Genomic DNA, 27,679 nt, shown 5'->3' on the forward strand with positions numbered 1-27,679 from the left:
TTATGCGCTTTTTGCTTAAATGAGTTTCAGATGTGGTTAGCTGATATTGTAAGGCCTGCAGCAGGATATAAAAAGTGAGGCAATCTGCATGAAGTTGGAGGAACAAGACCAAGCAAAGGTATTCCAGTGGGTTTAGCATTTCGAGCAGAGTACCATAAAAAAACAAGACAGTCAGTTCCATTGCTTAAGAACACTCAGTACCATACTGAGGGTTATTATTACTTACAGCGCCGCAGCCAGACTGAATTGCATTTTCTTTTCGAGTCTTTAAACATGTGCATGTTAACATCTTACCAGAACAGCTTTGACTCTTAATGTATGAAGAGTGGGACACTTTTACTGTCCCCACTTTGCAAGTAAGGAACTGAGATTCAGTGATTTGCCTAAGGTGGTGCTTGAAATTGATGGCAGGGTTGGAATTAAAACTAACTTTATAACTACACGTGGAGCTTTTTGCAGGCAGAGTTTTATATTTACACTAGTTTGGCTTGGGGCCTGAGTTAATATACCTTACCTCTTAGCATGGCTTATTAGCTAAAGCTCAGTGTTCGGCTAACCACAACTTGATTGACTTGGAGAACAGTCAGGTGAACTCATGTCTGTCTGCAAAAGAGGGTCTGTATTGACGTATAGTCCCTTGAGCCCCCTTCTAACGCCTCCAGATATTTCTCCAGTAGACTTCTATTGGAGATTCAAGAATATAACTTTCTCCCTCGTTTTCCCCCTCCCGTTCTGCAACAATGTTTAGCAACACCAGGAAGCTGCGGAGTCTGCGTAAACCTGAACTGCAGATCCTTCCAGAAAAGAGGCTGGTTGCAGTGTTCAGGCTTCCTGACATACAGAAGAGTCAGGTGGCAAAGTTGTGGCCTCGTTCCTGGGGGTTTTATGGAATGGCTTGAAGAAGTATCAATGAAGGAAAAAGATAGTTCAGAAAATAATATCATTGTTTGGCTACCTTGATACTTTTTCTGACTTTACCAACCGTTCTTTCTCCTTTCACTGAACAATGGACCTGAAGGTCAAGTCGTGCCAATAAACAGCATATTTGTCAGGATCAATTTTTACTGAACAAAGCGAGAGAAGCGATAGTGGGTGGTTAAGTTTTCCCTAGGTCAGAAAGCAGCTATTAGAGTTTTCTGATGCAGCCCGATGCTACATACTGAGGCAGACATGATCTCCTTAAATATGACACACAGTTTGGGACTTGGCCTTCAACTTTCTGTATCCCAACAAGGCAGAAAGTAACACGCGCTGTGTTTTGAGAAATGATGGGCACGGGCAGCAGTGATGGCAAACTTGCCTGTAAAATGTCACGCAAATCTTTTATAAAAGGTGGCAAAATCCTCTGTCTGGTTTGAATCAGTCTGATGCGTGTTCATGGCCCTGGATGAGGCTGTGAGGCTGAGGAAAGTTTTCCTGCAGGCACACGGTTGCTCTCTGGGAAAGCGCGGTGTTTCAGCGCGATGACAAACTGCTGGTTGGGCAGCTGGGGATCTTGCACAACATGTTTTACAAAAGTTGCTTCATTTCTACCGCCCCATGTGCCGCGGCTGCTGCAGGGATACATGTCACTGGGATGAGTGACTTCAATCCTTTGCTTGGCTGCAGTTTGGATGTGGAGAGCTTGTAGCTGCCAGTCTTGAGGCTTGGTACGGGAGGGAGCCCCTGGAGAGCCTGGGACCGCTGCCTCTGTTTCCTGCAGGGAACAGGCTTGCTATGTTGCAAGCCGAGAACCACACACTCACGGACAGACTGAAAGAACATGGGAAGAAATTAGTTTAAAAATCTCCTTGACTTTCAAAACTTGAGATATTTCTCCCACTAGCAGTTAACAATATGCAGGTCTTAGGGTTGTGGGTTTTTTTAATCCTATAGGCTTGGCTGGAACATTTGAAAGGAGAATCCACAAGTGCACTTGGGCCCTTGCGAGATGCAATCAAAAAGAGACAAATAATGCTTCTCAAAAAACTGAAATATTAGCTCCACAGCAACATTATTTCTGTTACTGACGTTCATTTGATATACGTGTATCAGGAAATGTAATTTTACCACTCTGGCAGTAGACTCCATCAGATTCAGTGGGGCAGGGAAAAGTTCTCTGCTCAAATATGCTAGCTAAATTCAGCTCCTAGGCTGCCGCAGGAGAACTTATTTTTAATTACTGTGTACCACTGATTTTGCAAAGCACCTCAGCTCGCGGTCAGTCCATGATTTCAACTGAAATCAAGCCTTCAGCTAGGCTCGAGCACATGGTTGGAGTTATGTTTAGGCTGAAGTGACTTCCTTAGTCAGACACTTGATGATATTTCCACGTCTGCTGATATTCAGAGCCTGATCCCATCGTATTAGGAGGGCAAAAATCCATTTGCTTTCAAGCGGAAGCCTCTCACTTGGCATTTTTCACTCTGGATTGGACAGGGAATTAGCAAACTGCCAATCCTTCTTACAAAATTATACCAATTCTACTACATCAAGCGGGACAGCTTTCCTTGGAATGATTAAACTTTTCCAAGATTTCATATCCTCACTCATCAGACTCCATTTACCGCAGGAAATTACAGTTAAGCTGCACGAAGACTTTCCCTGACTAAATCCAATGTTTATAAATTATAACCAGGCAGAAAATGTGAATCTCAACAATGTAACTATAGTCTGAAGTGTAAGCCTTCACAAATTCAACTGCTTTCCAAAATATTTTTTACCGCAGCAGTAACATGAGTTTGTATAAATAAAGTATACATTTTTAGCATATTTGCATACTGCAATATAATATATAACGTTTGTGTGTATTAGGAGAGCACAGACCTGTGTGGGCTGTCTCTGCCTTCATTCTCAGACAGGAGATTTTTGGACTTTTCACCAGCAGTGACCACCAAGAGAGAAACTTCCTTCTGTTCAGGGTTTTTTTCCATAAGAATGCTGCTGGAAAGCTTCTTAAGAAATGAGCTCTATAAAGCTTCTTAAGAAATAAAACAATAACAAGTTGGATATGGTTTATCCAGTTCCACATTATTCTTCATGTTTATGGCAAGATCTCAATATTCTTCCTTCCAGTACTTCAGCAGTCTTGCCAAGGTATGCTTCTTCTTATATCCGCACAATAACTTCATACATACAGTACATGCCAACAGGTGAAGAAAAGGCTTTCTCCAGAGAAAAAAGCAGAACTAGGGGCAATGAGGGACAGAACCGGTCACACAGTTTATCTTTAGGTTTTCTTGCACTGTCCTGAACAAATCACTGACTGGACCCAAATTCATTACTTTCTCTTATGCACGTAACAGATTTCATACCTTATCCACATTGTGTAAAATATGCAGCATATAGCATGAATCGTCATAATACAGAGAAGAGTTTAAAAACTTTAGGTCTACGTAAGAAATCATAAAACTTAAATGCAGCCAACACATCCTGCATGGTACTTCTTTAAAATGCTTAAGATAGATCTACTGCTCAGAAGCATATTCACGTGTAAGAGGAAAAGAATTTTTTAGGAACAAAAAGAAGATCGGTTACGGCATTGAATTTAGGGCAAGTTTTTCATACACTGACTACTGGAATAGGCTAGCATTTAAATCTCTAGGGTTTAAATTAGGGTCTTAGTACCTAAATGTAGGTGCAGAGAGACTGGGCTCCAACTATATTTTGTTGAGCTCCTCTTCTTTATGGATGATTGCAAGCCACCCCTCCAGGTATCCCTCTAGAACACTGCCAAAGCCAACAACAAAATCCCCGGCGGCGAATGTATGGGATGGGGAGTGTAAATTAGGGAACTTCAACATCAGGTTAGTGCTTGGCCACGGCAGAGTGAGTGGCCAGGCCCTCGGGGAGAGAGAGGACTTCACCCCTTGACTCTACACGGAACCAACAACAGCTAAACTAGGCATGACACTCAGCATTCCCATTTAGGACCAGCTTTAAAAAGGAAAATAGCTCCACTGTGCACCAACAAATTCAGCTTAATTGAAAATGTTAGCACCCAGGAGAATTCTGGCCCGTGACCTAGATAATACAGAGGCAAACCATTGTGTGACTGCGTCTCTTTAGTAAATGTAGTACCACAGTCAGCAGTCTGCAAAAATACTCATTTTCAAAGCAAGCTTTCAGTGAAGCTTTCAGAATGACTTCTGTTTCAGGAGGGAAACACAGATGCAGGAACTAGAAAGGGCTTTCAATGCCTGCTTGTTTCTTTCTTTATATTCATTCTTAGCTGGAGCAAAAGAAACGTTTGTGCATATTTTATTTGCAAATAAAGCATGAACTGTGAAATCCATGATAAAGCAAAAGGGTACACAATGGTACCCTTAAAAAAAAATCTGTCCAGTGTATACAAGGTAACTAGCTGGAGGAAACCTCTACAAATACTAACAGGCATATTCTTTATAAGCTGTGAAAAGAAAGAAATCACCCATAATGCAACAAAGTGCACTGCAATTCATGTCATTTCTTGCAGGGAATTGTAGTTGAACTTTCTGCATCGAAAATGGATAGGACATCCAAAATTATTGGAACGAACTACTGAAAAAGGCTTCCCAAACTCCAGCCGATGCATGCGTATGGTATTCAGCTCTACAACAGCTGCCCACAGGACCGATGGACAGGCCTCTCATTTCATGGTTCATTTAAAACTATAGCTGATCTGAAAAATGTTCATGGTCTGGAATGGTCTTCTTACATAGAAATGTACTGTATTCTAACACACAGATTTTGTACTTGAATCAGTAATGACTTTCACTGATGTCTTGTGGCCCAGATGTGCTGGTTTTAGTACATCTCAGTCTGGTCGTCTGGGGAGCCTTCAGGATGAGACACAACAGATGGACAGAAGAAACCCAGGTCTGCATTCCTTCACAGCAGCCAGACAGCGTGAGCTATGCTGGAGTTTAACTGATATGCAATGATGCGGGGGCTGTTTTCCACAACGGCCTGTGTCTTAAGATATCCCCTCAGTTCCCACCATATCTCGAAGGGTGACAGCCTCCCTCGATCGTGCACAGAATACCTCTGCCCAAGAGACTCCATGGAGCTCTCATCTCATGATTCTCATTGTCACGCCCTTATTTTTGTGGAGTGTCATCTCACTCTGTGCTACTTTCTACAGGCTGGTGGGCAATTAGAAAAAAAGAAGTATTCACTTAGATGACAGGCAAAGCAAGGTGTCAGCGGGGAAAGAACTACAGGTCTGTATTTCTGGAGCAGCAGCATCTAGACTCTCATCTCAGCTAGTCAGACTTCTGTGTTTTAACAACTTTTTTGTTACTTCCCTAGAACTAAGATCCTAAGCATTAGTCCTGCAGGAAGGCAAATTTTAATTCTCCTCACTCATTCAAAATATTTTCCCCAAACCTAAGATGTCAAAGGCTTTTGAAAAGATAACACAGCATTTTCTGTGAATACCAAATACATTTTTAAAGTAGTTTTCAGTAGTGGAAGAGTTTAAACTGTTTCTTTAAAAAACATCTGTGATTTTTTGTGTTATTTCTTTTGTTTTCGTATTCTCACAGTTGTTTTGCAAGTGTTGAAAATGGAAGCACATTGCTGTAAGCACATTGCACAAGAAAGTCAGATGCAGTGAAACTGTTTTTTTCGATCTTGTGTCCTCCAGAATCAGGGTCTGAATGAAGCAAGTTCAGGCAGGAAGACATTATAAAAGTAACTGGCATTAATCATTCCTTTCATTTAGCTTAAGAACAGTTCATCCAGTTTCTTCAGGGTCATAAAACCAGCTCCTAAGCCAGATGAAAGGAGGTTGTAGAGAGGTGGGGGTTGGTCTCTTCTCACAAGTAACAGGCGATGGGATAAGAGGAAATGGCTCAAGTTGCGCCAGGGGAGGTTTAGATTGGATATTAGGAAAAATTTCTTCACTGAAAGCGTTGTCAAGCATTGGAACAGGCTGCCCAGGGAAGTGGTTGAGGCACCATCCCTGGAGTTATTTAAAAGACAGGTAGACACAGTGCTTAGAGATATGGTTTAGTGAAGGTTTTTGACAAGGGTTAGGTTGATGGTTGGTCTAGATGATCTGAAAGGTCCCTTCCAACCTAGATGACTCTATGATTCTATGAAGTTGGTGGCAAAATGCCAAATGATGGTAAATGGTACTACATCAGATCCTGCGTCTTCTTTTACTCACCAAACCATAATCTACAGACTTAAAAGAGGCAGAGAGAGAGTTTGCAAACCAAAGCCATTATTGCCCAAAGCAATGCTTAGTGATAAGCCACAGTGCTGTAGCCAAATGGTAGAAAAAAGCGGGGGTGGGGGGGTTAGGCTAGGTCACCAGAGCCTCACATTAGATGCATCAGCTTTCTCCAGCAAACTACACATGGGCTAATTCCTCAGTCAACGGCGAGTGTGGCAAAGCCCCGCTCCTGCACGCTCCATCACTCAAGAAACCTCAGCCATGATCCCCTACAAAACCAACGGGAGGAACGAGGGTCTTATGGCTGGGGAGCACAGAATGCAACAAGCTGAGCGGGGCATTGCTGAACCTAGCAGGTGGGAAATACTGAGTCTAGGCACTGGTTTACTCCAAAAGGAGTCAAGCACTTTGTGATGGCAAGAAGGAGGTGTTTATCTCTGCTTAATACTCTTACCATGAATACCCTTCTAATGTTAGGTGCCCTTTTAAATGAGAGAAAAAGAGACACAACAGACAGCCCTAGGTTATGTCCCTTCTCTGGCTAGGCTTTTTTGGCTTCTTCTTCTTCTTCTGCTCTGCGACCAAAACATGTGCTGAAGCCCTCTATGTTCAACTAAGTTTAACTACTAAGCTATTTGGCACTTCATGGGGAATGATTCTCTCTCTTTCTTCCTGCAGTGGTCTTACACTTTGTAAGCAACGGCATAGTTACTAGAACAGGGACTTGAATCTGATTCTTCCACACCACTTTCTAACTCTTCGTCATGAAGCCAACATCTCCCCTTGGCTTAATGCATATCCAGTTTCTTTACGCAAACCATGATTCAGAGAGCTGTACAGCTCACTGTACACTGCAACTATCTGCTGGTGGTTGCCATGTCCGAAAATAGGGAAGCACCAGCTTGCAGGTACAATAGGGAGCTCAAGGTAGACCCCTAACCTCCCAGTCAGACCCTTTCCCACTCGGTGGTAACTGGACGCGCACACTGACAATTATAAGACTTTGCTCAATTCTGTCCTGTGCAAAGCCTCACCTATGTACCTTTAGTAACCCACCCCCTTGGCAAGGGGAAGGCCAAGTTTAAGAGTCTCCTAGCACTTAACTGAGACCACCAAGCAGCTCTGTGTTACCAGGAGATGGAGGCCCGCTAGAACAAACAAATGCGAGACTGGGACAGCACTAGCAGGAAAATATTGTCTGAGGGAAGTAGGGAGGGGGAAGCTGAACAGGTTTTCTGAGGATTTCAGTAATGCCTAAAGATTCAGTACAGTACTCGGAGTTTTCAGTTGGATTTAACTTCTAGTTACAGCTGATGATTAAAACAGTGGCCTGGTTGCTGAAGGTACAAAGTAAGGTTTTTGAAGGCAATGAGACCTCAGTTTGCAGGCTGGTGCTGTGTTCCTTCTGTAGATGGCACTGTAACTTACCAAATGCTTTGCTTCCCTGCCCATTATTTTTTCTGAGGCTATCAGCATTATGCCATCTCAAAAAAGCACACTGAAGGTAAAAAAACCCTCAAAACCATCAGTAACATCGAGATGTACCTCAAATCACAAGTGTGATTTCTGGTCTCAAGAGCATTATAGTGTCATATGGGATCTGATCAAAAAGCATCCTAGTTCAGTATCCAGCCTCTGTGAACAGCCAATAGCATGACCTTGGTGTAGAATATAAGAGGAGACTAAACACATAGTGGTGTGCCCTTACATGCCGTACCAGCTTACAAGAAGCTGAAAGGCCACCATACAGGCAGATGTGGTATCTCTACATTTAATATCCCTTGACAGATTTCTCTTCAGGGGATTTCTTCAATTGCTTTTGCACTCATATAAAGTTTAAACACCCACAGCAAACCAGATGGTCCTGGTTGAAACGTAACTTCTGACTTTTTTCCAGAGTGAACATAAACCCAAATGCACTGTAAGACATTTGAAGCAATTAATGTGCAAATGATTATGATTACGAGCAGGAGCTAACTAAAAACAACTGCTAACACATGACAAGGCATACATGGTTTCCTCCATTATCTTTCTTTTTGCACATAACTTCTTCACGATAAGGACTCTTCTATCTTAACAACGCCGTGTATAAATGGCACTGTCAGCATCCCTAGTGCTCATCGCCAGTTTAACAAACAATATTCTCAGTAACACCAGTTCGCTTAACTCTATTTATAACCACAAAACATTTCTAAAAATATCATCGGATGAAAACACCCTCCATAAGATGACAGGTTAATTCAACAAATTTACAGAAGTATCAACAAATTACCTTCATTCACAGAGTCAAACGCCTTTGTGGAATCCACCTGGACAGTCCAAAGCCTGGCTTCTCCTCTCACAGCAAGGTGGGCTTGGTAAGTATTACAGACAGAAAGCTACCACAGCACCAACAAACACCACATCCCTGAAAGCAAAGTAACGAGTAGTTACACACATCCTAGATCCTACACATTCCACACACTGAGAAAAAACACGCCATTCCTTTTTAAGCTGTAACGAAAGGTATATTTCTACGTAATGCAACTATCTCAATTGTGCCCCAAAATACTTCATGTTATTTCTTCAGTAACCTCAAAATATATATATTAAAAAGTTTTTAAAGCAATATCAATATTCTGTTTCCAGTCCCAGGTGCAACTTTAGTTGTGTATATACTTTTAAGATAAATTATCCTCATATACCTTCCTTTCCAAGAGTACTCCTGCTGTTATCACCCAGAACTAGTAACTTGTAAATATCTATGAAAAAAATTAACCACTTTATCTTTCGGAAATTTACAGCAGCATTCTTCAAAAGTAAATACACAGATAGTAGAATGTATACAATAACTGAGCCAGATTTACGATTACGATTATGAAGAAATAGGCCATGGTTTATACCCGATAAGCACAGTGTATTTATTCTGCAGAGAGCAAAAGATTTATTACGTGTTTAAGCATTCATTTCCTTATTTTTGTGCATGTTTTCTGTAAAGGATGTGTTAACTGTATTATGATCACTTGAGAACTTAAATGGGTTTGGAAAATCAGTCCTAAGTTTCGCAATCACTCACCATGTTATAAACTAAGGCTATCTATTGATGTAAACATCTCCCTCCGTACTTCTGAATGATGTTTCTGTAAGAAGAAATCAGTCAGAGGATGGCTTTTGTGTTATAATGTTCCAATAAAGTAGTTTCAATTCAGGCTTTGAGGGCCAGAAAGTTGAAGAGGGAGATGAGGAGTGGATGCTGGATGTTAGGATGCTCTCCCCACCGTACAGCCTCCTCTCTGGGACGAGCTGCAGAAACCCCATCTCTCTTTCTCCTCTCTGGGTTTCACAGCCTTGAGCATTGAAAAATACAAAAGTATTCACAAAGTCCATGTGCTCTTGCCGAGCTCATGAGGGGGATACAGCAGAATTAGTAAAAAAACCAACAAAGGTCCATATCTGATGTATGGAAAAGTGGATTGTCCTTTCACCCCGCCCCCGCCTCAGAGCTCCTTCTCGCCTGCCCAAGGGCTGAAGAGTTTTCCCTGCATTGCTCCTGGAGGCACCAGCACTTTCAAGCCCTTGGAAAACAAGAGCCATACAGTCTTTGCAGTGAAGCAGCCCTAAGAACCGGCAGGTTTAATGGACCATATGTAGAGTGCTCACACTTCTCCACGGCACCTCCAGCCTGTGCATATGCACACCAGGATGGTTTCCAGCTGGGCTCTCCTATGCTGGGAGTGCCTTCTGCTGCTTTCAGCGCTCTGTACTCAGCTCTTTCAGCAGCTCAAGAAACTAACTGCTGTAGAAAGCACAAAGGACGACTGTAGCAACCTGGTGATGCTGGGACATGTCCACAGAATGCCATAGAACATGCCTTGAAGAACCACTGTTTCTCCAGAAGGAGATGTCATGATCTCCACACATAAACCTCCATTTTCCTTGCTGAAATGCCCCCCCTCCTCTAGGTTTAGATCATGAACACTTGAGTGCTGTATCTTCTCCAAAGTACAAAGGCAGTATTGGCTCCTAGCAAGACAGCAAAAGGATAGAGTTTCACATCGCAAGAGCTTCCACAGCTGACAGCTCAGTCACTGAGCACTGCTGGAAAATCTTCCACTCTGTAGAACCACTTGCATGCCTTGCCTGACTCACTGGGGTGAAGATCCCACAGGTCTTCATTGCCAACAAGATTTGACAGTCTTTATTCCTGACAGGCTTATGATTTCCCAGTTTCACTGAGGCATGTAAGATGTTGCCCAATCTCACAAGATGCTTCAGAGACTGGTCATCCCTTCCTGCACAACAATCTTTGCTACATTCTGGTTGCAAAGGTGGTCTATAAAGAGAACGATTTGCTATGAAGCTTGATTGAAAAGTCTGGAAGTAGTGCACAGACACAAATTTGGCATATAGACGGGTCTAATTCAGCACTGAAAACTGATTAAAATACTAATTTTCAGAGAAATATCATTCTGCAAACTGTCTAGAGTTAACTGGAGGCCCCTCGTCCTTTAGAAAAGGTTGATGCTGAACTGAAGTTTGTCAATTGATGAATTATTCGTTTTCCCTGTGCTGTCTGACCTGAACTTAGAGCTATGACTTCTACAAGGTTTTCTTACTGCTAGCACTCCAATCTCTTAGACACATGCCATCATTTTGATCTTTTGCTGACCTACTAGCATGCTAAGCAAACATGGTGTCTTAGGACTGGAATTTTTTAAGGCACGGATGGGACTTAGGTGCTTGATCCCATTAATTTTGATGAGCTTTGAGCACCTAACTCCTTTAATGTCTTATGAAAATTCCTATCCAGTTTCCTGGGCATGGGTCATCAATCCAGTGAGGACACATTCCATGAATTCTATATTTCAGGAAGAAAAAACACTCCGTATGGTCCTTATGACTCACATGGTCCTTGTGAAAAGCAATGATTAATGAAAAAATGTAGATATACTCCAAAGTGTTGGCTTGGATTAGCTACAGGTATGACAGTTCTGCAACCTGTGGATTGCCTGTCCTTTCTGCTGGCTAGATCAGGAGCTCTTGTGATAGGCAGTCCCACCAGTGCCCCAAAAATGACAGAGAATAAGAGTCAACAGGTATTGCCAATCATTCAAGTAACATGGATTGTCAACTCCCAGAAAGTACTTTCCGTTCTCTTGAGTGATCAGTTGAGGTTTTCTTGACCTTTGGGCTTCTTTCGGAGGCCCACAGAGGAGCACTGGGGCCTCTAAACTGGGAAAAACTCCAGACACTTTTTCTGGCCAGACAGAAAGACATAATTAAAAAAGTAATAATAAGAGAAAGTTATGAAAATAACTTTAAAGGCATTTTCCCCCCCAATTTTGCTATTTTAAGGGCAGCCCTCATGAACTTTTTTGGCTGTACACTCAATAGCAGTGATTTCTTGGCAATCTCATTAGCTCCACTTTTGTATGAGTGGGCAGCTCTCATTAATAAATCATTTAGCAGTTCAGACAGTGATTCAACAAAGTGTAATATTCTTCTCTTCCCTGACAGTTTGTCAACATGGACTACGGTCCAACAGACAGACCTATGTCACTGCATCCACTCCTAAAGCAGGCTGGAAAGGAGCCAACTCTGCTCCAAAATGTGCTCCACGGTACTTGGGCTTGAGGGAATAAGCCCAGCTTGTCAAGCCAGAGTCAGTGGTACAGTAAAGGCTTTACTGGTTTGGAGTTGGCTCATGTCTGACCAGCTGGGAGCAGAATGAACTTATGTCTGGGTTCAAAAGAGCAGAGTGAAAAGCTTACGTGAACCCTCCAGGCCCTGAGAGGTGTGGAAGGCCCTGCTGGACCCACACTCTTGCAGGATAGAGCCTTCTACCTTCACAGAAGTTCCCCAGGATTTCTATGAAGTCATGTTTGACCTCCAAGAGGTCCAGAAGACAGCAGAGGAAGTAATTCTCTAAGGAGCACTGAATGATTATAAGAAGGTCCAGCAAATATTCATAATACTGCTTGTTTCTTTAATACCTAAATGTTGCACATATGTCAAGAAGTATTCTATATCTGTGGTCACACATAACGTTTTCTGCCATCAGTAGCTCCAGTGAATGGGTTTTCAGCTGGTGTGTGCAAGTGGTGAAATAATATTGCTAAGATATATCAACCTGTTGGTGCTTGCAGTTTAGAGAATTTCAAGAAAGGTTGCTGTCTGGGGAGATGTCCACCACTCCTCCTAACTCACAGTAGTAATTTAGGCAGGGTTGCAAATAATACTCCATCCTTTGAAATGGTGGGTGGAACAAAATAAAGAAAACATAATAGCTTTCATTTTGAGTTTGAACTGATGGCTGTTTTTGACACCCTAAGTCTTATGAATATGTGACCATCCATGTCTGCGATGGCATGACAGATGCCGTCTGTCCCTGTTGCACCAAAGCACCTCCACAGGCTTTGATGAGTGTCTTGTTCTGCAAGGATTGTCAGGCCACAGGAGATCACTGAGCAAGAGAGCCTGCCTTCAGGGAATCAACTCACCCATATCGTACGCTACACTGCTTTCTCTTGCTTCCTTTGCTAAATATTATCCTTTAGAAATTCAATACGTAGGAGGAAAAAAAAAACGCCACCCAATATTCCTGTGTCATGGAACTAAACTCTAATGTTGCTAAATAAGATATATTGTTGTCCTGCTGCATGAAGATGATTTTCTTCTTGTTTTCTGCCCCTGCTTCTCGTCTTCCTTCCCATCTTCCACTTCTGGCTGCCTATTTCCTTATCTTGAGTAAATGCATATTCCAATTCACTGTGTGAACCAGCTAACACCCCAAACAAATTTGGATAAAGCCCAGAGTTAATTCCAGATACAGTTTTTCCCTTTTGATCTGTTCCACGGGGAAAGTTGCTAAGAAAAGAAAAGGGAAGATATCGTTCACCAGTTCTTTCTGCATGATGTAACTCACTGCTAAAAGTAAAGGCGGAATGTGATGTGGCTTTTCCCAGATTTCTCGGACCTTCACAAGCAGCTACCTAACAAATAGCTGTTCTAACATCCGTGAGAGCGTTTTTTGCTGTTCCTTTTGCACATTTGATAAAAACAACGTGGTTTGGTGAACTACATGGTTACACCACCACTACAGAAGATTTGTTATACACCAAGAAAATGAATATCAGAACTCAGGAATTTACTTTGGAAGCTAGGAGCCGGTTTCCAAATCACCTTTTTTGCCATGTATAGTTTTTTATTTTCATCCCACTTGACACCAGCTTGGCAAAACTTTCTAACTGACTTTGTTGCATGCTGTCTCATACATGATAGCCCCTGCCTTCTCCCAAATATTACAACTCAGTAGCACTCGTTTGAAGCTATGGCTTGCTGCAGAGGTTTGCAGGCTGCTGAACAGCCTGCTCTGGCAACTTATTTCATGTACTGAGCCTAGAAAGACTCAGCCACACTTAATGAACTTGCAGCTGGCATGGGCTCTCTAAGCATGTTAGCCAACTTAAAAAAACCTCTTCCTAGGTGATGGCATGATGAAAGAGGCATTTAGAAACATCGTCCTGAGAGTACCAAAACCCCTCTACCATGTAATGCCACTCCTTACCAAGAAAGATTTGAGTAAATCTGTATGTTCGAAAAAAATTCACTCAGGATGGGGTAAGATGCGATGCGGTAAGATGCATACTGGGCGGGTGGCAGCAGGGGAAGATGCTGCATTTAAATGGGCAGAATGCAGAATCAGCTGGAAGACTATTGCAAGTACAAACTGGAAGTGGAGATTCCTGCTCCGCATCGGACTGCGTTTGGAAGAACACCCAGCTTCCACTTCCAGTCTTTAATGAAGGAGGTTGTAAGAAAGTAGCTGAAAAGCAGTCCAACTCAGAAAAAAAGTGGAAGGGAAATACCGTTCGCCCTTCTGTACCGCTTCCAGCTCAGCATAGAAGCAAAGGCTGTTTGTTGTTTTTGCGTTAAACAAACCGGGTGTCACACTGGCAGGTACACAAACCTACAAGCATCGGCTCCCCACCAACGCGCTTTTGTTTTAACGAGCTAAAAAGATCCTTGATAGCAGCTGGTGAAAGGCTCATTGTCTTGCCACATCCTTTCCCCGACTTGACCGGGTCAAGAGAGTAGAACTGGGCAGCTCTGGGAGCAGAGAGCAGGGTGGGAGACCCACGCTTTCCTCCGGAGCCCTCTTTCAGTAGCTGGTTTGTGCGTGTGGTCATTTTCCTTTCATAATATGTATTTTACGGGAGGCCCTGGAAAGAACATGTATGGACCTGGACCTTACTGCACTTGGTAGCTACAAATACAGAATGAAAGGATGCTCTGTGGCCTGACAAGTTCACTGGTTTTGTGCTCAGGTCTATTCTTTCCTTTAACTTTGGTACCTCTTTCCTCTTTCTTTTGAGTTGCTTCGCTTCCCTTTCAGCACACCTCCTTCTGTCAATGCTGCCTCCATTTGTTTTTTACATAATTGCACTTCAGTCAACCCAGTTTATGTCTTTTTAACCATGTGTAACTTAGTATCACTTGTGATATTTCTCCTTTCCCTAGCTTTCTTTCTGCTCTTCTTTCCTGGTGGTTTCCACGGTTTATATTTGCTGTGCTGCCTCTCCACCTACTATATGTGAAGAAGAGGAAGGGAGAATTACCTGGGACCAGAGAGACAGAGAATGGGGTTGAATGTAGGCAGAACTGAGAGACTGGAGACTACGGCAGGCTAGGACGGAGAAAAGCAGGCTGGTGGAGAAAAAATAAGATGTTCGTTAAAGAGGATGCTGGATATAGGAATTTCCTACACCAGAGGAAAGGCAGGTCTTGCTGAGAACAATATAAAGAAGGAAGGAAGCGGTTGTTTGGGAGAGTTGGGAGAATTGTCCATGGCTGCGGATGAAAGGAGAAGCTGAGCCAGGCTGGGTGCGATCAGCAGGGCCGTCAGCCTGGAGACAGCCTCCAGGAGAGGCAGAACCAAGTGTCAAAACCACAAAGGAGGGCCAGGCAGGGAAAAACCCACACCTACAAGCACAGCAGCACTCAAAACGCAGAGATACTGATCAGGGATTTGCTGCACAGGGAACAGAAAGGATGGTGAAAGCCCCCAAAATTTTACTTTGTAAGCGACATTGAATATTTACAGACATTTATGCATGTGATCTCTCATTTTGAATCTCCTGCACTCTGATTCATTAGGCTTATAGCTAGTTAAACAGCAATGTGTGGTAGTATATCAGATCCTGGATAGTCAACAGCTTTTAAAATCTAAATTTAATTAAATTTAATTAAATGCAAAGACAGGCAAATAGGAAAACGTCAAATGCTGCTCAGCTACCAGGTGACAACTGGATGTATTAGCTTTCAAAAATCAGCATAAAATTCCAAAATAGAGAAAAAACACTTCACAAAAGGCCTTCACACTCGCCCAGGACAGGGTGAGAAGGGATAGATAATACTGCTTTTCTCCAAGGAAAGAGCAAACTCGGATGGTCCATCCACTCCTGTAATTCCCAGAACGACACAGAACATGAATGCCAAGCCTGACAATATGTTGCTGAGTGAGGGGTAGCAGAGAGAAAGTGACTGTGATAGAAGACAGCATGGCAGGGATAAACAAACAGGTGCTGTCAGCCAAATGCTGAACGCTGCAAATGCACCACAGCAGATGCCCTGATTAAATAAAATGTGAAGTCACAACATTTGTCTGAGTGATTGAAAAAAATCAACATGCTCTCACGATTCATTGATTTTTTCATGAGAAGTTAAAATAACTAAAGCTCTGGTGTTACTTTTCTTTTAGCTTGTAAGTTTGTAAAAAAATAAATTGAAAAAACCTCTTGAATGGTTTCCTCTGAGTCATTTTTCAAAATTAGGTTTTCTCTTTCTCTTGCTTCTGAGTGGATATCTTTACCAGCTTGCTCTCAAAGACAGTTGGCATGTCATGGAGAGTTGAACTGTCTTTGAATGTAGTTTTATCAAGGAATAAAATGCTAAACTTCTGGCAAAGATCTCTTCCACCACCTTCCTCTGCCTTGATAGATGCTGCTGTAAGGGCTCTTCTCATCTGCTCACCTCTCAGTTCACACTTTCACACATGACAAGCTGTGAAAGTGCACAACCTGCCTTCAGTAGTGAGTAAAAAAATCTCCAAATACTCTCCAGCAGGATTAATATCTGTTGAGAGGTCTTAATACCAAAGATGCCTTATGCCAGGGCTGCCCAAGTCCCGCACCATCACCAGGTTCCTCTTTGCAATGGTCTGAGCCCCGTGATGGCTCAGGGGCTGCATCTCTGAGCAGCTTTAAAATAACCTAGAGGTTATACGCATCTGGATGTGCCTGCCCCTGTTTTATTCACTAGAGAACGAAGGAATTCCATGCCGAATTTTTACAATAAATACCATACGGCCTCAAGTTCTCTGTGTGACATTTGGTGGTTTGTTGAAGAACAAGAAAACCAATGAAATGTATAAAAGTCCTGAGCAAACAATTGAGAAGATATTTAGCCAGAGCAGTCTGCTTATGGCTCGGCTCAGATTTCTCCAAAATCTGGCACAGGATTGCACAAGGTCCCCAACTATGACCATTATGGCCTGGGGGGAAAAGAAGCTCTGGTCAGAGAATATCAGACAGGGCTGACAGATTGCAGAGGAGATAAGGAGGCAGAAAAGCCCCGGTGCCAGCAGGATAACTTCCCTTCTTAACCAGCCCAGGGGCCCCCATGGTTTAAGGTGCATTTATAAAAGCTCACAAAGAAAAGACTAATAAGCCAGGTAAAACAGAATAGAAACAGAGGATCTTTTAATGTTCTACCCATTTGCTCTTTATGCAATGTTTTTTGGGTAAAAGTAATTTTTTCCAAATGCAGTGTGTCCATGTTGCTGGAAGTATGTTGTGTCAGATCCGCTTTGAAGAAAAAGGTTTATTGTCAGGTTCGTAGAACCAGAAAAAAGAGCAAGAGCACAAAGATGCCACCTAGGAGTAGTTTTGCACAGAGCTCGGTCTCGAACACCAGACCCGTTCCTTCAGGGAGACCCATCTCAGCAGCAGAAGCTGCCCAGGGCACAGCTCCCTCCCTGCAAGCTGTTCGGCTCTGCTGCCGGATAAGATCAGGCCTGCCACGACACCAATCAGGCCTTATTAACTCCCTGCTCCTGCTATGCAAGCCGATTAAAGATTTTAGACGTTATGTCGAAGACAAAAAGGAACAGGACAGTTCCTCTTCCCAGCGGAGAAAACTAAATCGGGTAGAAGACCAAATTAATGCAAGTTCAACCCTCACTCTGCCCGATACTGTACCTTCCAAAAGGCCTCTATTTCTCTCCCTGCGCACAGCAGCAGAGAGAACCCTGATAATCAGGGAAGACCCTCTTCTTCTGCTTATAGCTTCTCCTATAACTGCCATAATACACATTTTTCCACAAATACTTGCGCATAGGCACGGTGTCCTTTCAGGAAGAGGAGACGCACCTGGACAAAGATATGCAGCTCGGCACTGATGTTGGCTTTGCCATAGGTTTTCCCCTGTATAATAAGCACAGAGGCAAGTTTGTTGCAGGTGATAAAGACTACTGAGACTCTAACTTGAGTTTTACTGGAAAGAAAACCCAAATCTAAACCAAAGCTTTTGTTTTAAAAGAAGACAGTTTTGCAAACAGCTACAAGAAAAATTCTCCTATTTTCTTGCTGTTCCATTGCAATGTTTCTGGTAATGATTCCGGTGAGGAGCAGCAGAGTGACCTCAGGAAAACCTTGCTGGAATCTCTAAGGTGCTTGTTTTCATATTTTGCCTCCTGTACCAGTTGCCAGGGCAGCTGTAATAGGGACAGCAAAACCGATGAAAAACCTGTAGCTGCTATAGAAGGGGCTTAGAACAAGCCCTGCAACTCCTCAGGCAGATGGTGGTTTTAAAAAAAAAAAAAAAAAAGCAAGCTGGGCTGATGCTAGAAATGTGTTTCCATGGGAACGGGGAGGTAGGGATGCTGCCTCATACTTGACCAAATGGGAAGCAGGTTCAGGATTAGGATTAGGACAGAAGTGGCCAGATTCCTGCTGCCAATCAGGGTGACTTTTACACTCCTAAATACACGACAGAAATCTAAAGGACTGCACTAGCTCCACAGCTGCATGTTTTTTGTGTGGATTTAATCAATTTTAAAAGGTGTGTATGCTTGTATGTAAACGTGTGTAGAGTGTATATAAGAGTATGCATTAAAAGCACATCACCTTTACTGATCCATGAAAACTGAGTATATAAATAAGAAACGAACGTCCACCTCTCAGTTTAAGACAAGGTACGTGATGGTGGCCCCTGTATCAAACGGTTGCTCTGTGTGGTATGGTGCTTACCTCAGCCCATTCTGGCTCTTCTAGTTCTCCGAGAGGTGATGCTGAGATCACCAGGCAGCAAAATCATACATTTGATACCACACAGTAATAAACAAAAAAAAGAGATAGGGTAATTATTTTAAATTGTTAGTCTCCTGCTGCCCCGAGAGAATAAATCTAATTGATGTCTGATATACATCAGTGTTATTTAAATATTACAAGAATCAGAAAACAGTTTGTGTTAGCATAAGCATTTCAAAATACACTTATAATTTATCTTTAAATGTTTGAGATTAGATTACCATTCATCTAGTTTTTATCTGGTTGCAGTTCTCAGAAAAATCCCTATAAAATCATCTCCTGTTTTTAGGCCCTTTGTTATTCCAGCAAACTTCAAACAATAAACAAAGACCAAAACAAAAGGTAGAGAACAATAAAGACAAAGTCCGAGAATGGAAATAGAGTTAAATATACGCATTTACGTGATATATTTATATTTGAAGAGTTAGGGGGTTTTTGACTAATTTATAACAATAAACGAGATTCAAAATCCCAAGTTTTGAAATGAGGCCAATTCATGCCTAAAATAAGGGCATGTTGAAGAGTAGATCCTACAGTTTTCTTCTTGTCAAAATTTGTTGACAACGATCACAAACTGAAAATGTGACCAGTTATGACTCCTCTCAAAAAAACCCCATAGTAGTAAGGGTTAATGTCCACATACCTGTGTTGCCAGCATGCAGATATCTTTCTATGCTTGAATAAATATAAACAAGTAACTTTAGCTCCTCTTTCAAAAACTTACGAGTGGAGATTTTTGCGATTCAACTTTACAAAGGCCTTGAGAAGAATTTTTCTTCCTTATTTCCTGAAACTTCTATACTTAACCTCAGGCTCAGGAGCATCTGTTTGAGCTAGGCCTACTCACACGATGCAAGTTCGGTGTGCAAGTCTCTGCAGGACAGAGTTTTCTTACCCTGCATGAAGAGAAAAAAAAAGTATGTTCACATACGGGGTTTTTAAGCACACCTTGATACTTGCTTTGCTTTTGGACGAAGAGAAGCACTGTCTGGTACTGTCCTGACCCTCATGTGTTTTTGCAAGGCCCCATTTGCCCCTCAGCAGCAGGAGGAGATGTCTGCAGGAGCGTCTGAGGCACCTGCAGGAGCCCTGTGGCCCCTGGGCAGCTGGGTGAGGGTCTGGGCAGGGAAGCGAAGCCTTTTCCTGCTGCAGAAGGGGCTGGAAGGTCTCAGGTGCTTCAAGCAATCATAGAATGGTTCAGGTTGGAAGGGACCTTAAAGATCACCTAATTCCAATCCTCCTGCTGTGGGCAGGGGCACCTCCCACTAGACCAGGTTGCTCAAAGCCCCATCCAGCCTGGCCTTGAACATCTCCAGGGATGGGGCCTCCACAGCTTCTCTGGGCAACATGTTCCAGTGTATCACCAACCCCACAGTAAAGAATTTCTTCCTGATACCGAATCGAAATTTACCCTCTTTCAGTTTAAAACCATTACCCCTTGTCCTGTCACTACATGCCCTTGTAAAAAGTCCCTCCCCATCTTTCCTGTAGGCCCTCTTTAGGTACTGGAAGGGGTATAAGGTCTCCCTGGAGCCTTCTCTCCTCCACGCTGAACAACCCCAGCTCCCTCAGCATGTCCTCACAGGAGAGGTGCTCCATCCTCTGATCATTTTTGTGACCCTCCTCTGGACTCGCTCCAACAGGTCCATGTCTTTCCTGTGCTGACGGCTCCAAAGCTGGACGCAGCACTCCACAATAACTTCAATTAACGTTAAGGTGTTTAACGCAACAGCCGCCACCAGCAGCTCGCCGCCTGCACGGCCGGCTCCGTGCCCTCCAGGAGCTGCGGGGTGTGTGGGGGATCGGGGTGCGGGGGATCGGCTGCCCCCCCAAAACCTTGCCATCGTCCCCCCCCTCCCCCGCAGGGTGCCCCCTCCTCCCGGTGGATGCTCCCGGCGGGGGGGCGGCGGCGCCGCGGGTATTTGCATGGGGCTGAAGGCAAAAGCGGCTTCTCCCGTCTGTTTTATTTTTAGCCGGCAGCTCAGCGCAGCGCAGCGCGGCTCCGCTCCGCCGGCGGGGCGGGCGGGGCGGCGGGTGAGGGAGGACCGAGCCGGCGGGGCGGGCGGACCGGGCACCGGCGGAGAGAGAGAGAGGAGAGGAGAGGAGAGGAGAAGAGAGAGGTTACCGCAGGCGAGCCGCAGCCAGGCGGGCTGCGGAGCTCCGCCGCACCCCCCCACCACTCCGGGCCCTGCCAGGCAGGGAGAGGCCGGCCTCCGGTGTCCGTCCCCCCCCGCCTCCCGCCGCTGCGGCCGCGGCTCACCTCGGGCTGGCGGCCCGGTGCCCGGTCGCTCCGCCGCCGCAGCCCTGCAGATGGCCGGTGCCGGGCTGGAGCTGGGAGAGGTTCAGCCTCCCCCCGAACCCCCCCAGCCGGACCTGGCCTTCACCGAGGCTCAGAAGTGGATCGAGGTAAGGAGAGCGGGTGCGGGCGCCTGAACCCCCGCATCGGGGGCGACACGGTGTCCTTCCCGCCCCTCGGCGCGGGGACTGGAGGCGTTTTATTCCACGCCGAGCTCCGTCCCGGCTCCAGCCCCCCCGCCGGCTTTGCTCGCTGCAGGGAAGGCGGCCGGGGCCCGCCGAGACGCTGCTCAGCCCCCGCGCAGGGTGCGCGCCTTTGGATGGACCCATGGACCCCTCCTCCTTCCCCCCCGCGCATCCCTTCCAAACTTAATCCCTTAATCGCATTTCCCCTCCCCGCCCCCGGGGTTGGGGTGAACGGGGCGGCTGTAAACAGGAGCCGCGCAGGTGCGCGGAGCGGGCGCGGAGGTGTCCCCCCGGCCGCGGCGTCCCGGGGGCGGGCGGCGGGGATGCGTGTCGTCCCCCCCCCGCCATCCCTCACACGGGTCCCTGCGGGGGAAGCCTCCGTCCCTGCGCCCCCGCGGCCGCGCAGCGAACGCTCCGCAGTGCGCGGAGAGGCGGGCCGGGGGCGGGACACACACACACACACACACACACACACACTGGGTGCGCGGTGTCCCGCGGGGGGGCAGCCCCGCAGCCCCTTCTCCCATCGCTCAGCCGAGGCGCGGAGAGACCGTCAGTCCCTCTCTTCAGGGCAGAAAAATAGCGCTGTTTGCTGTTTGCTCGTGCCGTAAAACGCAAAGACGGGCAGGTGGCGGGTGAAATTCAATAGTTAAATATTTTGGCATGTAACAATAGAGACACTTTAAATAGCTTTTCGTCTGATTGCCGGTACGGAACACGCGTGAAGGTGGTATAAACCCAGATACCAGGGTAACAGCTCCCTTCAGCTGCGGGCTTTCGATTTAATCTGCAGCTTTTAGTAAGCCTTGGTGGAGTCTGTTTTCTGACAGTGGTTAGGCAAATTGCTGTTGAAATTGTTGTGACTTTTAAGATTCCCTGAAGCCCTGGGAATTTCAGACTGTAATGGTTCACTCCAATATCAGCTGGAAAGGTAATGCTGTGTCAGACTTCAGGGAATTGGCACTGACACAGTAAGCCGGCTGGTGTAGGTCCAGAGGCAGAAGAACAATGAGGAATGTGAAAAGAAGGGCTTTTGTGCCAAGGAAAGGTGAGCTTGCAACCTGGAAGAGGAAAAGTGGAGTGCGTGTAAACACTAGTTGTCTTGGGAAGATGAGTACGGTGGTTTCTATATAGCCTTCTTTATAGTACAGGAACAAGAGAGAGGCACATGACTCTGTTGTACAGAAGATACATAAAATACCTTGTGACTTCTGCTGACTGCTAATGAAGCCAAGAACTCAATGGTGAAGCAATTCTCTGTAGGTAACAAAGCTGCCAGCGATCACTCCAGGCATGATAATAATTAAGGGACTATAAGTCTTCCTGTATAAGAGCAGAAACTTGTGGGTCAGGCAGAAACTTCCCTCTTGGGCAGTTAATTCTGCAGTTCACTGTGGCGGGAGGTCTCGTGCCTGTTCTTGTGCGACCCGGAGCCTGGTGAGCAAAGCAGAAGGGCTCTTGTGCCCTCCATGCAGGCCCGAGAAGTCCGCGCCTACAAAGGAAGCTGGCTATAACTTCTTGTGCTTCCTCCTTCACTTTTTTAATCGGCTTGATGCATGAATGACAAAGCTGTGATGTGCTGTTACTATTGCCACTGTCGTCTTGCCTACGGGAGTGTGTCAGGAGCCTGGAACATCGCCATGGCTGTGGTGCGAGAGGGAAGCATCTGCCTTTCCAGCAATGCCCAGAGTGGATGATCCTACTAAGAGAAAGGAGGAAGAAGCTCCCAGTCAAGCAGACGTGGCTTAATTTGCCTAACACATTATATTCCCTTTTAATTCCAGTTTGGCTTAAACTCTGGAGCAGGAGAGTTATTATCTCTTCCAAAAATCTGCTCAGCATTCGCCATTCTAAATCTGGATGATTTGGACTGAGCGAATTATGCAGAACTTGACACATTAGTCTCAAGTTATTGAAAAGCAATGGCAATCTTAAAAAGAAATAAATAAAAAATTGAGAAAAGTTATAGGTATCAACATTCAGCGTGCCAAGCCCTATTGATTTGGGTGAAAACCAGAAATAGGAGTCATACTGTGTCTGGCTACCAGACCCATCTGCTTCAGCTGGCTCTGTAATTTTTCTCTCACCAATTTATTCTTTGGCCTAGAGATGTTAGCAAATGTCCAGTGTGTCGTGTCTTCCAGCTCGCCTCTGACCATTTAAAAGGTCATGTCTCTCAAACGAAAATAAAAGAAACCATTATGGTTGCAAGCAGGGGCTGGTGGACCTCCCTAGTACGGAAAAGAGGAGAAGACAGGCGAGTGAGGATGTTAGTGGTGTGAGGCAGTTTAAAACCTGTCTTATGCTGTAAAATGGTGCCATGCAAGGAAATTAAAGCAGAAATGTACATATTGAAAACTCTGAGCTTGCTGCGCGTTTTTATTTCTAATGATTAAGTTGTGCGAGTTGCTAGTTGGATTCTCATCTGGTTTAAATCCTTGTGTGAGTGCTGTCACCATTGTGTAGCGCTGACAGGAATCCACCCTGCGGTCTGCAGCGCATTTCTCCTCTGGTGGGGCTGGGAAGGGAGGCTGTCCTCCTCTTACAGATGGGGAGCCAAGATATGAAGTGATGAATGTCTAGATCTGCGAGGATCGAGGTACTTCCCTTCCTCTGGTCCAGAGGTCTTAGAGGATCCCACTCCTTGGGTCTGTGACCTTTTACCAGAGGAGGTCTTCTGGGTGCCACAGGTCTTTTTTCTCTGCCATCGTTACTTTAATCTGGACGCTGCAGGGTAGGGGAGTCTCAGTTGCATTGTTGGGTGGATCCTCGTAATAATCCTCTTGTCTCTCCCTGGAGCTCTGAACCAGAGGCACTAAGGTGTTCCGCTGAGTGGGGAAAAGCGCCAGAGCTCTGACTTTTACTGCCAATGCTGCTTATATATTTAACAGTTTGTGTTTTGTAAGAGAGTATTTTGAGCGGTGGTAGATTTGGTGTCATCTCTATGTTGTAGAAGGTGGTGGGATTTTGGAATTCTGTGGACTTTCTGCTTTGATCGCAAGCTGCTTTGGGTAGGAAACCGGAGTTCAGCCTTAACAGTGTATTTAATTTTACATAAATATCAACTGTGCTTCCCTCTGTGTAACAGTAAACCACTCCTATTATTTTAGTTTAGCTTGGCATGTGCTACTTAAGTGAAGAATGCCCTCTTAATGATAAAATGAACCATATTAGTAGCACTCAGAGGAATTAAAATAAAGGCACCAAATGAAAAACCCTGTGAGAGAGTTACACCAATCTGCATTATTAAAGGTGTGGTATCTCCTTTCAATTAATGCATCTCAGTTTCACTGAAAGAATATATCAGCCTTGTAAAGCCTAGTGCGTTACTATAGCAAAATAACAAATCTAATTTAATCTAATGGCCTGTAATTTTAAAATGTCAAGGTTCCCTGTATGTGTGCTTAAACTAGAATAACTGATGGTTGAAAGAACATCTGTATAAACAGAGTTATTCCTGCTGCAGAGATTCCTAAGAGTAATACAGTAATAAAGTCGCATTTAATACCGGTGTAGCTCCTAAGGGTATTGTTATCTCCTCATTGCACCTCCTAGCCTTGCCTCATTAATATGCTCTCTCCTCATTGTTGAGACTTGGTTCAATTAGGGATGGCTTTTCCATAGACTTATGTTCCTTAGAAACTTTGCCAGCTGATAAGAATGCTTCCTTTATAGTTGTATGGTAATAATAAACATGTCATGTTTTTCTGTCCCCTATGGTCAGCGCTTGACTTTGCGGTTCCCTCTAGATGTGTGTAGGCTAAAACCCATCAGCTTCCAGTAAGTCTGCTTCTTTTGTCCTATATATATCCCTCTTGAGAATTCTCTTGTTAAGGAGAAATTTGCCAGCCAGAGGGGTTTTTTGGGTGTGGGGGTGTTATTTTCTTTTTTCCCTGCTAGTAGAACACTTACCTCTGTTAGATTTCTGCATTGAAGGTGGCAGTTTTGAGTTGGTAGCAGTGGCATCGCTTCTTGGAGAAGCGGTGGGGCCAGGTGTGTTTCTAAAGTTCTTCTGGATGTGTCACCTCATACAGCAGAATAGGCATGCCGCTTCTGCGCCATCATCTCCGTGAAAGAGTATGAGGGGTATAAAACCAGGAAAGGGACTCAGGCAAATAAACTTCATGTAACTGTCTTGTGCCAGGAGTCTGGAAACAAGGTTTCTTTAGGGTGTCTCTCCTTGGTGTGGGTGAAGCGCGAGAAAACTCAGGCTTACGGCTCTGATCACAAAAATGTAACTTCAAAGGAGATGAAGGTAGTTACCTGACAAAATCTTGCCTGCTTGGTGAAGGAACTTGTTTGGAAAGTCTGCTGGGAGGGTCTGGAACTTGAAGAATACACAAGTTTGTTCATATGACCTTCAAAATGTGGAATGACACTAAGTGAGATGCTCTGACTTTGAAGAACATCAGAGATAAAGCTCTTTTGATGAAACGTATTGATTAAGCTAATTGATTCACTAATTATGACTAACCTGTGTCCCACAGGAGTGTTTCTATTTCCAAATATGTGTAGACATCTACTTTTCCTTTGCTTTGAAGCTGATTTTAAGATCCTTGAATAGGGACTCTAGTTGTGCTGGACACTGTCACAGTTCCTAGAATGGTGGTGCCTCTAGCCAGATTGGGACCTTCGGGTGCCACTGCGGTCTTGCCGTTATCTGGATAGGAATGGATCAAATCCAACAAACATTTTATCCAGCAAGCAGTTCTGGAGAAGTCAGTCCTACTGCCTTATGAGAGTGTTTGAATACAACCATTTAAGTGTAGAATGATGCACTAAGCTTCAAGACTGCGTGGTTTTATTAATTAACTACTGTAGGAAAGTTGTTGAATGAGCCTCCAAGCAATGTCCACAGTTCAAATTTCTCAGTGTTTAGTCTTTCTTTCTTTTTTTCCCTCTTTTTCTTCTGCTGGAAGAGTGTCTTACCGACATACTTTACATAATATATCAGGAATGAATTTATTAATGTGAGCAAGTGTATTCTCAGACTAGAAGGAATCTATGCAAATGGATTAGACAAGTTGCCTGATTTGTGGACAGCTGAATTTAGGCCAGATGAATCCTTCCCACAGTGTCTATAAAGCAACCATGAAGAGCTAAAAGGTGTGTGGCTGGCTTCTGGTCCTAGATGGATGCAAATGCAGAATAACTTTACTGTGGTTATAGTGGCTGGGCTGGGAGAGGAATTCTTCCCTGCTATCTGTACATCTCCTCCTGGGCAGCGTTTAGGGACTGCAGACAGGGCAGATGGGATGCTCTTCATTCTGGTGAAGTTAGTCATTCATTGGAATGAAAACTAATTTGATTTAAAGGGGGCGGAAGAACCCACCCAAACCCTCTGACTCTATCAGACTACCACCTTCTAGAAATTTTTTCCTCTCCCAGTTGCCTGGCAGCTGACCTTCTGTCCTGTATGCATGGACCCAATTCCCTTGTCATGAGATCCGTTTAAGCCACGTTACAAGTAGCGCTTGGCACGGGAGTGAGAATAATCAGAACAACAATACTATTGATAAAGGGATAATGTCAGGAAATGCAGGACTGAGCTGTTAATTGCCTTAAAACTGAATTAATTTCTCCTTTCAGTACTAAAATTTTAAAATAGGTAAAAGATCTGCCCTTAACACCAGAGTCTGGAATGCCATTATGCAATTGGTGGTGAAGATCAGTTAATGCAGCTATGTAACCTCATTGCACTTGTTGTGCTGGGGGTAACTAGGTTTGGGGGTTTTTTGTTTGTTTTTTTAAGGAAAGTATTGGGCCTCTAGAAAGGAAGGTGCAATCTTTTCCAAGTATGGAGAACAAATAGAAGGTCGACACAACAGAATTATTTTCTAGCTTCTAAAATGTCTTGGCTGATTTGTGAAGAGTTGTTTCATGGCAGGTTATAAAAACTGCGTGATCTTTTGTTTGGAAAAGCTAACAGTCTAGAAGCTTTTTGGCCATGGATTAATACCTCTGTGCATTGGTTCTCTGCAAAGAGAACAAGAACAGTTTTGGAACAATGTTACAGAAAAAGCAAGATTTATAGGGGTGAAAGTGTAATTTAAAAGGGCAGCTGCATAGGGGGAAGGTATGAACGTTCTGGCATGCAGACACTGAAGATCTAAGCTTTCCCTCCTTCTCCTTCCGATATATCACTTCAAGAAGAAAGTACTGACTGCAACAGCTACTATGGCACCGATAACATAACATTAAAATTGATAGCTGAAACTTCTCCCAGCTATGTTAATCGCTGTCTGAGGTGAAGGGGCTGCAGCTCATGTCCTCGAGACAGCCTTGTCAGAATGTGGAGAACTATAACACGCCACACCTTAAAATGGGAAAAAAACCCCTGCCTATTACTGCCTTTTATTTTATAAACAGAATAAATGTGCTCCCTGTACCTGGGGAAGGGTGAGGAGCGACTGCTGGGGCAGCAGCTCTGCTGGGAAGGACCTGGGTGAACCTGCGGGACAACAGGCCCGGCACGAGCCTGCAGCGCCCTGGCAGCAGGAGAGGTTGGCCCTTCCGTAGGTTGGTGGAAACAGCTGTTTGCTTCTGCTTGGCGCTTGCTAGGCCACACCTGAACCACTGTTGGAGCGAGGACTGTTGGACCTGTTGGAGCGGGTCCAGAGGAGGGCCACAAAGATGATCAGAGGGCTGGAGCACCTCTCCTGTGAGGACAGGCTGAGGGAGTTGGGGTTGTTCAGCCTGGAGAAGAGAAGAC

At 44.5% G+C, this 27,679-nt stretch overlaps 1 protein-coding gene and 1 long non-coding RNA gene across 15 annotated transcripts in view; one reads left to right on the forward strand and one right to left on the reverse strand.

The window, feature by feature from the left end:
• Positions 1-182: 182 nt before the first annotated feature.
• On the reverse strand, positions 183-21,395 carry LOC141743527 (uncharacterized). Its single transcript, XR_012587091.1, has 5 exons — positions 20,747-21,395; positions 19,130-19,382; positions 18,427-18,467; positions 8,412-8,546; positions 183-1,752 (listed from the first exon to the last, which is right to left on the reverse strand). It is a non-coding gene; the product is annotated as an uncharacterized LOC141743527 (long non-coding RNA).
• The window catches only part of LIMCH1 (LIM and calponin homology domains 1), a 181,979-nt gene continuing 174,824 nt past the window's right edge, over positions 20,525-27,679 (forward strand). For 12 of the 14 annotated variants that reach the window (XM_074587915.1, XM_074587919.1, XM_074587921.1 and 9 more), the window contains exon 1: positions 20,525-20,892. In XM_074587915.1, the coding sequence (XP_074444016.1) occupies positions 20,797-20,892 (96 nt within the window). In that variant the 5' untranslated portion in view covers positions 20,525-20,796. The remainder of the gene's footprint in view (positions 20,893-27,679) is intronic. The other 2 variants (XM_074587931.1, XM_074587922.1) reach the window with 2 other exon arrangements.

Source organism: Larus michahellis, chromosome 5 (genome assembly GCF_964199755.1).
Source record: "Larus michahellis chromosome 5, bLarMic1.1, whole genome shotgun sequence".
NCBI classification, from domain to species: Eukaryota; Metazoa; Chordata; class Aves; order Charadriiformes; family Laridae; genus Larus; species Larus michahellis.